General features: G+C 40.4%; 2 protein-coding genes across 2 annotated transcripts; one reads left to right on the forward strand and one right to left on the reverse strand.

Moving 5' to 3' along the window:
* Positions 1-167: 167 nt before the first annotated feature.
* LOC139210130 (PRA1 family protein 3-like) lies at positions 168-4,469 on the reverse strand. The gene is made up of 3 exons (XM_070840108.1): positions 4,246-4,469; positions 3,261-3,478; positions 168-1,674 (listed from the first exon to the last, which is right to left on the reverse strand). The coding sequence occupies exons 1-3, from the start codon at positions 4,425-4,427 to the stop codon at positions 1,499-1,501; spliced, it is 576 nt and encodes a 191-aa protein (XP_070696209.1). The 5' UTR covers positions 4,428-4,469; the 3' UTR covers positions 168-1,498.
* A 607-nt stretch (positions 4,470-5,076) lies between these two features.
* On the forward strand, positions 5,077-10,737 carry LOC139209548 (NEDD8-activating enzyme E1 catalytic subunit-like). Its single transcript, XM_070839300.1, has 18 exons — positions 5,077-5,165; positions 5,268-5,306; positions 6,596-6,713; positions 6,867-6,947; positions 7,049-7,131; positions 7,456-7,536; positions 7,644-7,687; positions 7,774-7,838; positions 7,978-8,133; positions 8,617-8,719; positions 8,834-8,944; positions 9,076-9,129; positions 9,477-9,513; positions 9,608-9,689; positions 9,797-9,897; positions 9,998-10,061; positions 10,162-10,216; positions 10,317-10,737. The coding sequence occupies exons 1-18, from the start codon at positions 5,146-5,148 to the stop codon at positions 10,403-10,405; spliced, it is 1,383 nt and encodes a 460-aa protein (XP_070695401.1). The 5' UTR covers positions 5,077-5,145; the 3' UTR covers positions 10,406-10,737.
* Positions 10,738-12,539: the final 1,802 nt, after the last annotated feature.

Genomic DNA, 12,539 nt, shown 5'->3' on the forward strand with positions numbered 1-12,539 from the left:
TGTAATCCAGGGAGGGATATTCATTAGCTTGCTATTCAGTAGTTTTATAAATAGGCTTGTCACTTGTTTCAGTAATCCTACAATTCACTACTTTATTTCACACAAAGATTTAACCCAAATAAGACAAGAACAACTTAAGATAAATGCATCTGCATATTTACACTGAGACTCTTTATGTTAATCTTTATTTTTATTTTTTTTACAGAGGACAGCCATGGTTTACTTCAAGTTCTGTGATTTAATCATCACTTTTCAAGAATGAAAAAGTCACATACAGACATAGATGATATATAATAAAGCATCCATACGATATAATTATCTCTGAACTGCTTTTTGTGAGGGTGGCATGCACAAACTGCTGTCAATGTGCACTTGTGCAAAGCAACAGATAATGACTGCTCTTAGCAGTAGCAGGAGTAGCAGTATAAAACGAATCACATGACAGATTTAAATTTGGGTTTTTCCATGTTTGAAATGGAATTTTATCCAACAGAAGATGTGAAAAATAGGATGGGATTACATACATACATTTGATTTCATTAATTTAAATCATTTAGTCTCATTGTCAGAATTATATACTTTGTATCCTGCAGCGATTTTATACATTTCTGCATGCTTTATTATTGAAAATAAAGACACACCAGAATAACAAACATGTACATATTGTGGCATAATATTCAAACGATAAAGCTGCACTTGCCATTCATTTTTTCAGTATTGCATAGCTGTGATCAGAAGGAATACACTCAGGCCAGCCTGTATGGTCAAGAGCTGTATGCACAATGCTTTTGAGAATAAGAATATTATAAGTCCATAACTATCCAGGCCATGTGGACTATGTGTTCACAAGAAGCAAACTGGCCTCAGATCCGTATTCATACAACTCCTGAAGTGACTAGATTGTTATTGCTGTTTAATAAGCAGTTAACAGTTGGCAGGGTGTTGGGTCTGCATCTTGGTGATGAAGGTCCACTCAGTGAGAAGAAGATTAAACATGATTGTGTTGAGGTAGCAAACTTAGAGGATCTGGTTTCTTTTTTTTGTTAGAGCAAATACAATTGGTATCTAATGACTGTGTTGGATGTTGTGACATTCTGCTTTATTATTATTATTATTATAAAAAATAAATAGTCAGTCATGTAGAACAAAGTGCGTTGTCAACAAGAGAAATGATTTGTTTTTGGAATATTTTTTTTGGACACAGGAATGCTGAAACCTTTGGTAACGTCTAGTGGGCCAAACCATTTAACATCCAATCCACACTGTGATTGTGCAAACCTTAATATAATGTTATTTTCCATCTGCACACTCCAGACAGTATAAACTAACACAACAATATAGTAGAATAAAATAAACCAAAATGAATAGACAGCATGAAAAGGCAAACATCAGTAACCGTACATGTATAGAAGGGGTAAAAACTTGACACAAGGGGAAATGCTATGGAAATTTTAATCCATACTCTGACACTGACTTCCTTTGGCACACTTTTGGAGCCTTATTCCTTCAGTTTGCTCTCAATGAAATCCTGAATCTTGTTCATTTTCTCCTCCTGCTGATCCAGGAGGTCCATGATGACGCCCATGGGGGTTTTCTTCAGCCCAACACCCTCAATCTTATTCTCCAGTCTGTTCTTCATGTTGCGCAGCCTCAGAGAAGCATGGATCAGAATTACTACGGGAAAAATAAACATCAAGTTATTTACATTTCTTGCCAATGTGAAAATATGCATTTTAGTGTCTCAAACTTAAGAGATGATTTTCTCTGGAACACATCTTGGAAACCAAGAAAACAAAATGTGATACTGTTGCAGCTCAGGCTTTAAAGCAGGTGTAAGGATGGGCATATCTTTTATTCCCACGTCAGGCAGATACTGAATGCATGACATCAACCAGTAAATGTAGTTCCGTGCAAATCAACAGTCCATAGCAACCCGTCAACACAGGCAGCAGTGGGCAGGCCTCCTGGGAAGCGATCAAAGTGTCTCATCTAACCGCCACAATGTTAGAGCTGCTACATTTGCTCTAATGATCCAACCCATCAATTATCTGAACCACTCTGCAGGCGGTGTGACGTATTTAGAGCTGTAACAAACCCAGAGCTATACCTCTAAGCCACGGTATAGCTCATACCGTGATGCTGACTCTATTTTACAATCTGTGTCGTAAGTGCATGCCAGTCAGTAAAACCTCACACACTGTACAATTCCTACAGTGAATCAGAGTGAGTGTTTGGAAAAACTTGTTCATCCACAGAAAAACCTCAGTTATGCATCCTTGTGTGACTCACAGTCTCCCTTAACATTTGTTATTGCATAACAGTGTTTGCAACACACTGTTGGGAGCACAAGTTAAAATCAAAGTTAGATGAGGGCAAGCACTAACTCTACAAAGATAACCTAAAGTTAAAGCAGGTCCTACAGGGGAATTCAAAGTTAGGAAACGTTTTTGCCAAATTCCCAGTGTTGCAGAGGATACAGAAGGAGAGAAAGCAATACGTGTGTAATTCCTCATAACTAAATCTAATCTGACAAGGGCCGACACCTCGGAAAGTAAAAATTACTCTCCACTTTTTCCATGTTCTATTACATGATGTAAATGCCTTTAATTCCGCAGGTCAAACACCTATTGGACAAGTCGGCAACACTTTTTTTGTGACTGAATGTATCATGTGACTGAAATTCCATATTCATGTGGTAACAACTCAGCTCTCATCTCCTATAATAAAAGTTATGTCATGCGGCTGGAAGCCCTGGAAAATTTGATGTGTGTTTTTTGTGAAAAAATAATTCCAGCGGATTATTGAGTAAAGTCGGAAATCTGGATTTTGTATCTCACAATTCCTAGAATAAATCCCAGAAGATTAATCTCACAGAACCACAGTATTGCTCACTTAAAACTCATAAAACACATACATTCATAGTGAGCAGTAAATTGAGATTTTATGAATCATCATCGTCGTTGTCATACTGTGCCAGTATTGACAGATGTCACACAGTTGTTAATTTGCACCTATGAAATGTGACAGGCAGCAGGAAGTAGTCACAGACGTGGCTTTTTCATTCCTTTGTGGTATTTTTTTAGGGATCTATATAGTGCATAAATGTTACACTTAGAATTTGGACCCCCAAATAACATGGGGGACAATAAATGTACACTGTATGGTAAATGAGGAGTCATGAGGATATGATTTCAGAACTGAACTCTCCATCCCCTTTGTAAAAGTAAAGTGAGAAGCCTGTGGAGTTCACTGAGACTTACACAGCAAAGGGAATGTGATTCCAAAGATGAAGACCAGGACGCCTCCACACAGCGACAGCAGAAAGTAACTGGTGACCATGACCCCCATGACAAACAGAGTGGGGTTCTTCTTTTTGAAGTTCTTCACTATGGCTTTGTTCTCTCCTGCCCACACTGAGCCCATGAAGACCAGGGTCACCACGGCTCCACCCAGAAACATCCCGAAGGGGTTCAGGAACCTGCATATTAAAACATGAAAATGACACATTGTGCATGACTTTTTCTAGGTCTGATGAAAGGACTAGCTGTTAAAGTCCCTGGTGTTTGCATCACTTCCACTGGGAGGATCATGGGGGGGTTGCTAAGAGGCTTCACCAGCGAGACACATCATCAGTTGTATACCTCAGCTTCTAAATTATTATTTATTATAAAAATAGCGCAGCCTGCTGGTGGCAAAGACAATAGCTGGGTTATAATCCTGGCCAGGTGGCGTAGACCAGAAGAGGACAGACGCCTGCAGTAAGGCCCCATGATTTCCACTACATCATCCTCTATTCAAAGAAAACCATCACACCAGCTTTAGATATGCGAAATGACGACCCACTAAAGATAGTGATGTGGCCGAAAGAGCTCCAGATATATTGTAACATCACTGATTCTCATACACACTCAGCATCCTGATAAGTTACGTTCGTTATAAAGTAAAGAGGATGTGGTCGATCGTTTCCGTTTACAACATGTAGCGTGAAAGCACATTTAAGCTAGCTGCAGCGCTATTCTTTGCTGCTAACGCTGAATACCAAGTTACTTATAAAGAAACTGTTTAGGCTAAATGCTATGGCCGAGGTAGGGTAAAACGCTACAAGAGTTACAGTGCCCTAATGGTTGGCACCTTACAGAAATAACCCGTGAGGTCATGATGGGTGTGGGTAGATGAGCTATGCGGGCTAATTAAACGGAGTCAGAGATGCTAGCCTGGCTGCGTTAGCATGCCGCCAGGACTTACCCAACAATGAGGAAAACCACCACCGCCACGGCGAAATAGTTCGTCTGGTAGTACAGTAAGTTACTGATCACTCTGTTGTTCCACTTTGCTAAGTCTCCGAACTCTGGTTTGGCGAACCGCTCCGCTCCGGGGAAGAAGTCATCCCACGGTCTGAGGGGTGCGAGCTCCATCTTGGCCGCCATGTCCTCAGCGCACAGCGAAGCCACGAACAAACACAAACAGCCCGCACGCGCTGCGTAATATTTTGACAGGTCAGCTGATCGACGTCATGTTGGTAAGGGGGGTGACGTCACAGGAGGCCGCGCTCTCGCTCTAAAAGCTCGCGAGAGTGAGATTCTGGATCGTTTAAACTTGCGTTCCAGAATGCGCAGCTAGGAAACAACGTATAAAACAAACTAATAGTCAGAGACAGTTATTAAACAGCAGCGGGGCGGTAAACCTCCAGTAGAGTAGGTGATTAAGACAAATAGTAAAAAACTAATTGTTAATGTTGTTGTAAAGGCCGACAGATTTTTTTTTTTTTTTATTAATAAATGATTCAGAGTCCTAACGTCAGAAAACTTCCATTTATTGGATGTACTGTGCAAACTGTTTGGCTAATAATACATTTGCAAGGTAAAATTAAGCACTACAAATAGTGATAAATCACAGATCACAACTACATAAAATCACTTTTACCTTATTTATGGTCAACATTTGGGGAACCATATTCCCCCACAGTAAAGATAATCTAAAAAGCCATTATATGTGGTTCGGTCGGTGAGCAAACAATATCTGTGATGGCTCACAGTGTTTTTGAAGCAGGAGGAAAACATGTTTCTCTCCGGTGGGCGCTGCCGAGCGCAGCTTTGACTCTCGGAAACACCGCAGCCACAATCGAGGACATGGGACCGTGAAAGTATGGCGGATGCCGAGGAGCCGTAAGTCTCAATGGACGAACAATATCATTTTTTGGTAGTCAAACTCCAGCCTTTTGTCGCTCACCCGGCATGCTTGAACCCAGTTTTACTTTCTGCTTCCAGGGAGAAGAAAAGAAGGCGAATAGAGGACCTGACTGAGAAGTTAGTGATGAATGCTAAATAAAGGTCTCCGACTGGCAGCAGGTTTGCGTTGCACTCTGAGCAGCGACTGCTGGGCCAGGAGACATGACAACAAACACTTGTACCCACATCGACTTTAATCCCCCACTTAGTACACCGTTTGTACAGTTCATGAATTTACACGATGCATCAGGTGAAGGTGAGATGCAGAGACCCAGCGCTGCACCAGTCCTGTATCCTCCTCACAAGACAAATCCGGACCGAGCTACATGTCACATATTAATCCTGAGCGGGTTTGGAGCATGTAGCATGTTCAGCATTGAAAAGTGATTAACAAATAAACACAGACAAGTCAGTGCTACACTTAAATACACACTTACACATGAGGATGCTGCTCAGTACCCACAATGCAACGCACAAAGTAAAAATGGAGGAGCTACTGGCACTTACTAACAATAACAATAATGGTATAATGGTTAAACAGCTGTAGAAATAAAGTTAAACTGACTGTAGCAATCCAAACTTGCAGTCTGATGTCTGATTTCCTGTTGGTATACAACTTTAAAGTATAAATAACATATATAAGTAAGTGTGTGTTTATATATGTGTGTGTGTGTTTAAGAAGATTCAGCCATCTTTGTTCTAAAGCTGCTTTCCTGATAAACTTGCTGCACTGCTACTGTCCCATCTCTTAGTACAGCGGCTCCTTGCTGGCTTTGCCCGTGGCCCATCAATAGAAAGTAATTTCCCCTACGTGTTTACTGATTGAATGGCTAAAAGTTCATTAGATCTCTACAGTGAGAGTGATTTTCCCCTCATGTTGTTTCTACAATACACCAAATACCATTCTGTAGAGCCAAAATGTATTTTTCATCATTTCTTATCAAGGTAATCATCTTGTGAGCCCTTGGATCTGGAGCCGCTAACATAGCAGACAGTCATAGACGACCAGGCTGTGCAGTCTCGAGAGATTAGAGATTAAAGTACCAAAAATCAATGATCAACAGCAGTTTAATTGGCTAGTTTAGGTGCTGTCATGTTGCAATCCAGAATGGTGGCTTGTTTCTCTTAATGGTTAAGCTCCTTTCATCTGTTTTAATGTATTTATAAATCCCTATGACCGTTATTAATCTGAATAGCTGCTTTCTTTCACTGCCTCCTTCACACAACTTTCAGGAAATTCCCCTTTGGAAAATTAAAGATTCATGTAATAAGAGATAAATGTTTTATTTATTATTAATGGGATAAGAAGGGCGAAATGTAGTGATTTAAGTCAAAGTACAAGTTGTCTTGGTGTGTTTCCTGTCCAGAATGGCTGTAGATGGTGGACACAGTGGTTGCAACTGGGAGGGCCGCTGGAATCACGTGAGGAAGTTTTTGGAGAGACCCGGCCCTTTCACCCATCCTGACTTCGAACCGAGCACTGAGGTGACAGAAACAGAGAACATTCTTCCTTCCACACGTTAAACTGATTCAGTCCTGTGTGCTGAAGCTGTGGCTTCACACTGCCCAGTTATAGTGACATTTCAAATCACAGTTCACTGTCATCCTTTAAATAATACAGCGTTTCTTTAATCTCAGTCGTTACAGTTCTTGTTGGAAACATGCAAGATTCTGGTCATTGGCGCTGGAGGACTTGGATGTGAACTCCTCAAAAATCTGGTAGGACATGGCTGTGACATGAATCTATGGTGTATTAATGTGCCTACTTAAGTGTAAGCTGATCAAACACAAACTGTTTTACTGGCTGCATCTTTTTTTAGGCCCTGTCTGGGTTCCACCTTATTCATGTGGTTGACATGGACACAATTGATGTGTCCAACCTCAACAGGCAGTTTCTTTTCAGGTAGGTTTCACCCCTTTTTCCTCCTCTGTAGAGGTTTAACAGTTTAATATTCGACAAATACAGCATGAAGTATAATTTGCGACAAAGGTTGGATACTCATCTGCATTTTAATGTATTTCCTTTAATTATTCACATGCTTAACTAAGAGAACAGTTTGATGTAATGAGCTTATCGCCTTCAGTTGAAAATAAATGAGGAATACCATATCACGGTATCAGTGCCTGCGTGAAGTGAATTTTCCTGCAGCACCGTAACAATCTCAGTGTGATAAAATCACATTCCGCATCTCACGTGTCCCACAAGTAACCTTTGAATGCCATTTAGGCCCAAAGACGTTGGACGACCAAAGGCAGATGTGGCTGCAGACTTTATCAACAGTCGTATCCCTGGATGTAAAGTTGTCCCGTATCCTTTCCAATAAATGTTAGCAGCTGAAAAACACCTCAAGGTCTCTTTATGTTGTATAAAATATCTCGATCTCATGATTTTCATTCCTTATCAATGACACACAGTCACTTTAAAAAGATCCAAGACTTTGACGAGTCTTTCTACAGGCGTAAGTGCTGTTCTTACAAGATCTGTGCAGTAGAAACGCTCACCAAGTTTGCACCTCAGAGGTTTAATACACTTGTGTCTTTGCAGAGTTCCACATCATCGTCTGTGGACTGGACTCCATCATTGCCAGACGCTGGATGAACGGGATGCTGGTGGGAAAGAGATATTTGATTTTGTTTGTTATATTACAGTATTATTATTACAGTATTTATCTGATAAACCTTTGCATATCAGATGTGAAGCATGATTGAAAAAGCTGTGGTGAGTTATGGGTGATGTTGCCCTGTCCAGATATCCCTCCTGAGCTATGAAGATGGAGTCCTCGATCCCAGCTCCATCATCCCCCTCATCGATGGAGGAACGGAGGGCTTTAAAGGAAACGCTCGCGTCATTCTACCCGGCATGACTGCATGCATCGACTGCACATTGGAGCTGTACCCGCCACAGGTCACTTTTCAACTGCAGTTTATCTTCTAGTTTCACTTCTAAGAATCGTATAAATACAGTAAACGCCAGTTGGTGGAAGAACAATATGACAGCATAGTTAATCAACCCATTAACTTTACAGAAGCTCTCACGTCTGCTGTTCTGTTTGCCTTTTTGGGTGGGCAAAAGCATCTGTGGTGTACATAAGGTGATGTTTCACATTTCCATCTGCAGCAGCAGCTGCAGTTTGGGGGGGGTGGGGGGTGGACTTGGGTCATAAACATAAGCAGAAATAACAACCATACTGAACAGAAGAAGAAATTAAGCAAAGTGTGTCACATACAGATAGGTAGCTGAAGTGCAAAACAGCACAGCAGTGACTATTTCACACCAGCGGGAACACATAAAAAAGAAGGTCTAAAATTAGAAGTAAGTAAGGATTTGATAAGCTTCTAGTACTCCTTTATATGCATTTATGCTTGACCTTAATTTTACTGTCCACAGATTAATTTCCCCATGTGCACCATTGCGTCAATGCCACGGCTGCCAGAACACTGCATTGAATACGCCCAAATCCTACAGTGGCCCAAAGAAAAGCCATTTGGTGGTAAGCTAAAATATTCACATCTTTCTTTTTTTTGACTTTAATACTAATCACATTATTTAATATTCTATTCATTTACATTATTACAATAAATGATGTACACGTCTTCTCAACTAGATACCAGCTTAGACGGAGACAATCCAGAGCACATCCAGTGGGTGTGTGAAAAAGCCCAAGAGAGAGCTGCTGAGTTCAACATCACGGGAGTGACGTACAGACTCACTCAAGGTGAACCTGTGAATTTAAAAAAAACAATAATTCATTCAATGCTAACATCACTCTTCTTTTTTTCTCCCCCTTAGTTGACAAGTATTTTTAATAGTGTGCTGGATTTTAAATACAGTGTTTTTGTGCCGCAGGAGTTGTGAAGAGGATCATTCCTGCTGTGGCGTCAACTAATGCTGTTATTGCAGGTATGAAACTCAGACGTTTTTGACAAAGTAATTGTTGCTATTCAGAGAAGTTGGCAGAAATCACATATTTGAAAACAATAGGTGTGACACTTTTGGAATTTCTTTGGTGAAATATCAAAAGAAATAGACCCTTGAACAAGCTCCCTGAAATTACTGTTGCTACTCCTGTCAAGCTAAACAATAACCATGTAAAATGTTTCCACATTTAAGGTAATTATGGTTGCTAAGCTATGGCTGGACAATTGTTTGGAGGACAAGTTTAGCGAGCAGTCAGTTATTATTATTTTGTACTGGAACAATTGTACAATTCTTGTAAAGAGACTTAATTTTGTCTTTGTTCTCCATAGCTGCCTGTGCAACGGAAGTTTTTAAAATTGCTACAAGGTTAGAAACATTAAAATACTTAGTCTCTCACCCCAGTTATCTGATGGTTTGTTAAATGAACATTACTTAACTTACTTACTTATTTATTTTGCAGTGCATATATTCCTTTAAATAACTACCTGGTCTTTAATGACGTGGATGGACTGTACACCTACACGTTTGAAGCTGAACGAAAGGTTTGTCGTGTCCTAACTTGTGTCAGTAAACGCCTCGTCAGCAGTGTAATGTGAATTTGTTTGTACAGAGGTTAACCACTTTACTTTTTTATCATTGCTGATGGCAGGAAAATTGTTCGGCCTGCAGTCAGGTGCCTCAGGATCTCCAGTTCCCTCCTTCTGCTAAACTGCAGGAGGTGTTAGAGTATCTCACAGAGAACGCCTCTCTGTGAGTATTCAGAAAAAAAAACAAAAAAAAAAAACATTGAATGCTGCTTTAGTAAAAACAACAATGACAAGGTTGAAATTGTGTGTAAATGTTTTCCCAGACAAATGAAATCCCCGGCTATCACCACAACTTTGGAAGGGAAGAACAAGACGCTGTATTTGCAGGTAAAACACAGTATTTAATCTCTTTGGATGCTGCATGCTAGTTGCTCATCTGCATCTCATTACAAACTATGATTAAACTATGATTACAATCCTATTCCAGTCTGTAAAATCCATCGAGGAACGAACCAGACCAAACCTGTGCAAGACTCTGAAAGGTAGTAAGAAGCGGCAGCCTGATGGTTCCTGATCTGTGACCTGTAGCTGCTGACAGTAAGGATAACATACATGAAATATGTATTTTTTCTTCTGATGCAGAGCTGGGCCTGTCGGATGGGCAGGAACTCGCTGTGGCCGACGTCACCACGCCCCAGACGCTTCTCTTCAAGCTCAACTTCACCACCTGAACATTCATTTCAACACACGGCACTCATGTCACATCGACCGCATCTGAATGCAAACGGGGTTTTGCATCACAAGGTTACTGTGGCGCTGCAGTAGCCCATTTGATATGATAATGTAAATAAAACGTGTAAGATCTCACTTGCGGGATAGGATTGGTTAACATATGAATATGGAATCATTTGACGACATTGTTTTTTCTAAGAGTAACGCTGTTTACGCCTTTGTGTATTTGTCCTATGTTGACTTATATTGTAGCTTTTTCCCTGTCAATCAAATGAGAATAATGATGTGCACTGTGCTCTAATAAAGTTTTATTGCCATGGTTGTAAAGAAAGCCCCTTTTCACCAGAGTTTTCTCATCTTAGAAAAAGCCTTAAAAATATAAGACTTGGAAGGAATCTGTTATGAAGATTAAAATAACAAATAGATGTTTAATCTTTGAAAATATGTGAAAGTTTTCTTTGACTATCTTAAAGGGATAGTCCCAACTTTTTGGGAAGGCTCTACACTTGTTCCCTTAGCTTTCCTGCTGAGAGATGAGATGATAAACATCTGTGAGTTAAATATGAAGACACAGTCAGCCCAGCTTCACATCCACCTCTCTAACTAATATGAATCTCAGAGCAATCTTATTATTTGGGGGAATCAGGCCTGTTTTTTGTGCTTCACTTGTGGCGAGGCCTGGCAGAATATTTCTCTCTCAGTTTGACACGGTGCTTTGATGGGTGTGATGTGTTTAATTAGTGGATTTCATCAACCAATCGGTTAGTTTGCAACAAATGAGTCAAACTCGCAGGTGCGAAGTCTCACCTGTGCTGCTTTGCGGAGTATCAGCAGAAATAAAATTGTTTTCAATTGCGGGCTGAAGAAAACGTGTAAATAAATAGTCCTTTGAGAAAAGATCGGACCAAAGGACTTGGCCTGTTTATGTCCTCCGTCTGCTCCGAGACAGAATTTCAATACTCACTGTAAGCCTCTTAGGGCGCTAATGAAAGTAGCCGCATATTGTCCGGGAGACAGATGGTTTCTATCTTGATTAAGTTTTAATTTTCCTGACGGGAAAAGCTGACTGGCTTTGCCTCATCGGAGTCATCCTGCTGCGTTCACAGACCAACGCGCCTCTCGCATCACATCCTGCTTGAAAGGCACAGACCGTCTCTCCAGGGAGAGGAGCTCACGTGTGAAACCGCAGGTTTTCTTTCAGATGGCGTGTTGACTGGTGCCTTTACAAGCTCATGCTTCTTCCTTTTGTTTTTTTTCTCGCTCTTTCTCTGCACCAGGAAAACTTGAGAAATTGGAGGAGCTCTTATGCTCCAAACTCGTGCGTCCTCGCTGAAACCATCATTGTACGGTAGCCTGTGTGTGATGTTAACCCAAACACTGATGGACGCTTCAACTGCAGCTCATCAATTAACCTGAGCAAAGGTAAGTCTCCTCACTGGCAAAAGTTTTCTTCAGTTGCTTAACTCACTATTGAGCAAACTTCATTATGTCTATGATTATGATATTTTCTCTTGCTTGTTCCAAATGCGTCTGAAATGTTGAAATGTGAAATCGTGTACAGGTAGGATGTTCTGGGAAAAAGTATTAATGGATGATTATTGATTAACGAGGAATAATACCTTCATCAATGAATATGAATGTGTAAAACTTCATGAGAGTTCAAAGCATTGATTAATTGTTTAGTCGATCGAGAGAAAGTTAGTTGCATACTATTCTAATAATCGATAAATCATTTTTAAAGCAGAACATTTGTTGTTTCCAGCTTGGTAAATGTGGGGGTTTGCTGCTTTTCCTCTGGTTTACAAGTTGAGTTTCTAAAGGCTTTGGATTCAAAACAAGCAGTTAGAAGATTGGGATTTATCTTATTGACTAAATGATTCAATCAATTAATCGAGAAAAGAATCTGCAGATGAGTCGATAATGAAAATAACATTAGTTGCTGGCGCTCTCTTAATATACGAGGGGTTAAGTGTAGAGTAAAACCGCCTTAAGCAAACTTGTATATGCAGCAGTGAGGTTTTACTTGGTCCTGCATTAGTTATTGCTGTACTTTGATGTAAAAGTCCACGTCCTAGTTTTTCTGTGACTCATGTGGAATACAAGTTGTTTTAGAGGGAGAGCGTAGCTTTGAAT

Source organism: Pempheris klunzingeri, chromosome 11, assembly GCF_042242105.1.
Source record: "Pempheris klunzingeri isolate RE-2024b chromosome 11, fPemKlu1.hap1, whole genome shotgun sequence".
NCBI classification, from domain to species: Eukaryota; Metazoa; Chordata; class Actinopteri; order Acropomatiformes; family Pempheridae; genus Pempheris; species Pempheris klunzingeri.

Bases quoted from the DNA above. Each gene is read 5' to 3' on its own strand.
- LOC139209548 (XM_070839300.1), top strand. From the start codon at position 5,146: ATGGCGGATGCCGAGGAGCC. The intron at 7,537-7,643 runs GTATCCTTTCCA...AATGACACACAG, and splicing joins CCTGGATGTAAAGTTGTCCC to TCACTTTAAAAAGATCCAAG. The intron at 9,130-9,476 runs GTATGAAACTCA...TGTTCTCCATAG, and splicing joins AACTAATGCTGTTATTGCAG to CTGCCTGTGCAACGGAAGTT.
- LOC139210130 (XM_070840108.1), bottom strand. From the start codon at position 4,427: ATGGCGGCCAAGATGGAGCTCGCACCCCTCAGACCGTGGGATGACTTC. The intron at 3,479-4,245 runs GTAAGTCCTGGC...TTTAATATGCAG, and splicing joins GTGGTTTTCCTCATTGTTGG to GTTCCTGAACCCCTTCGGGA. The intron at 1,675-3,260 runs GTAAGTCTCAGT...TTTTTCCCGTAG, and splicing joins AATCACATTCCCTTTGCTGT to TAATTCTGATCCATGCTTCT.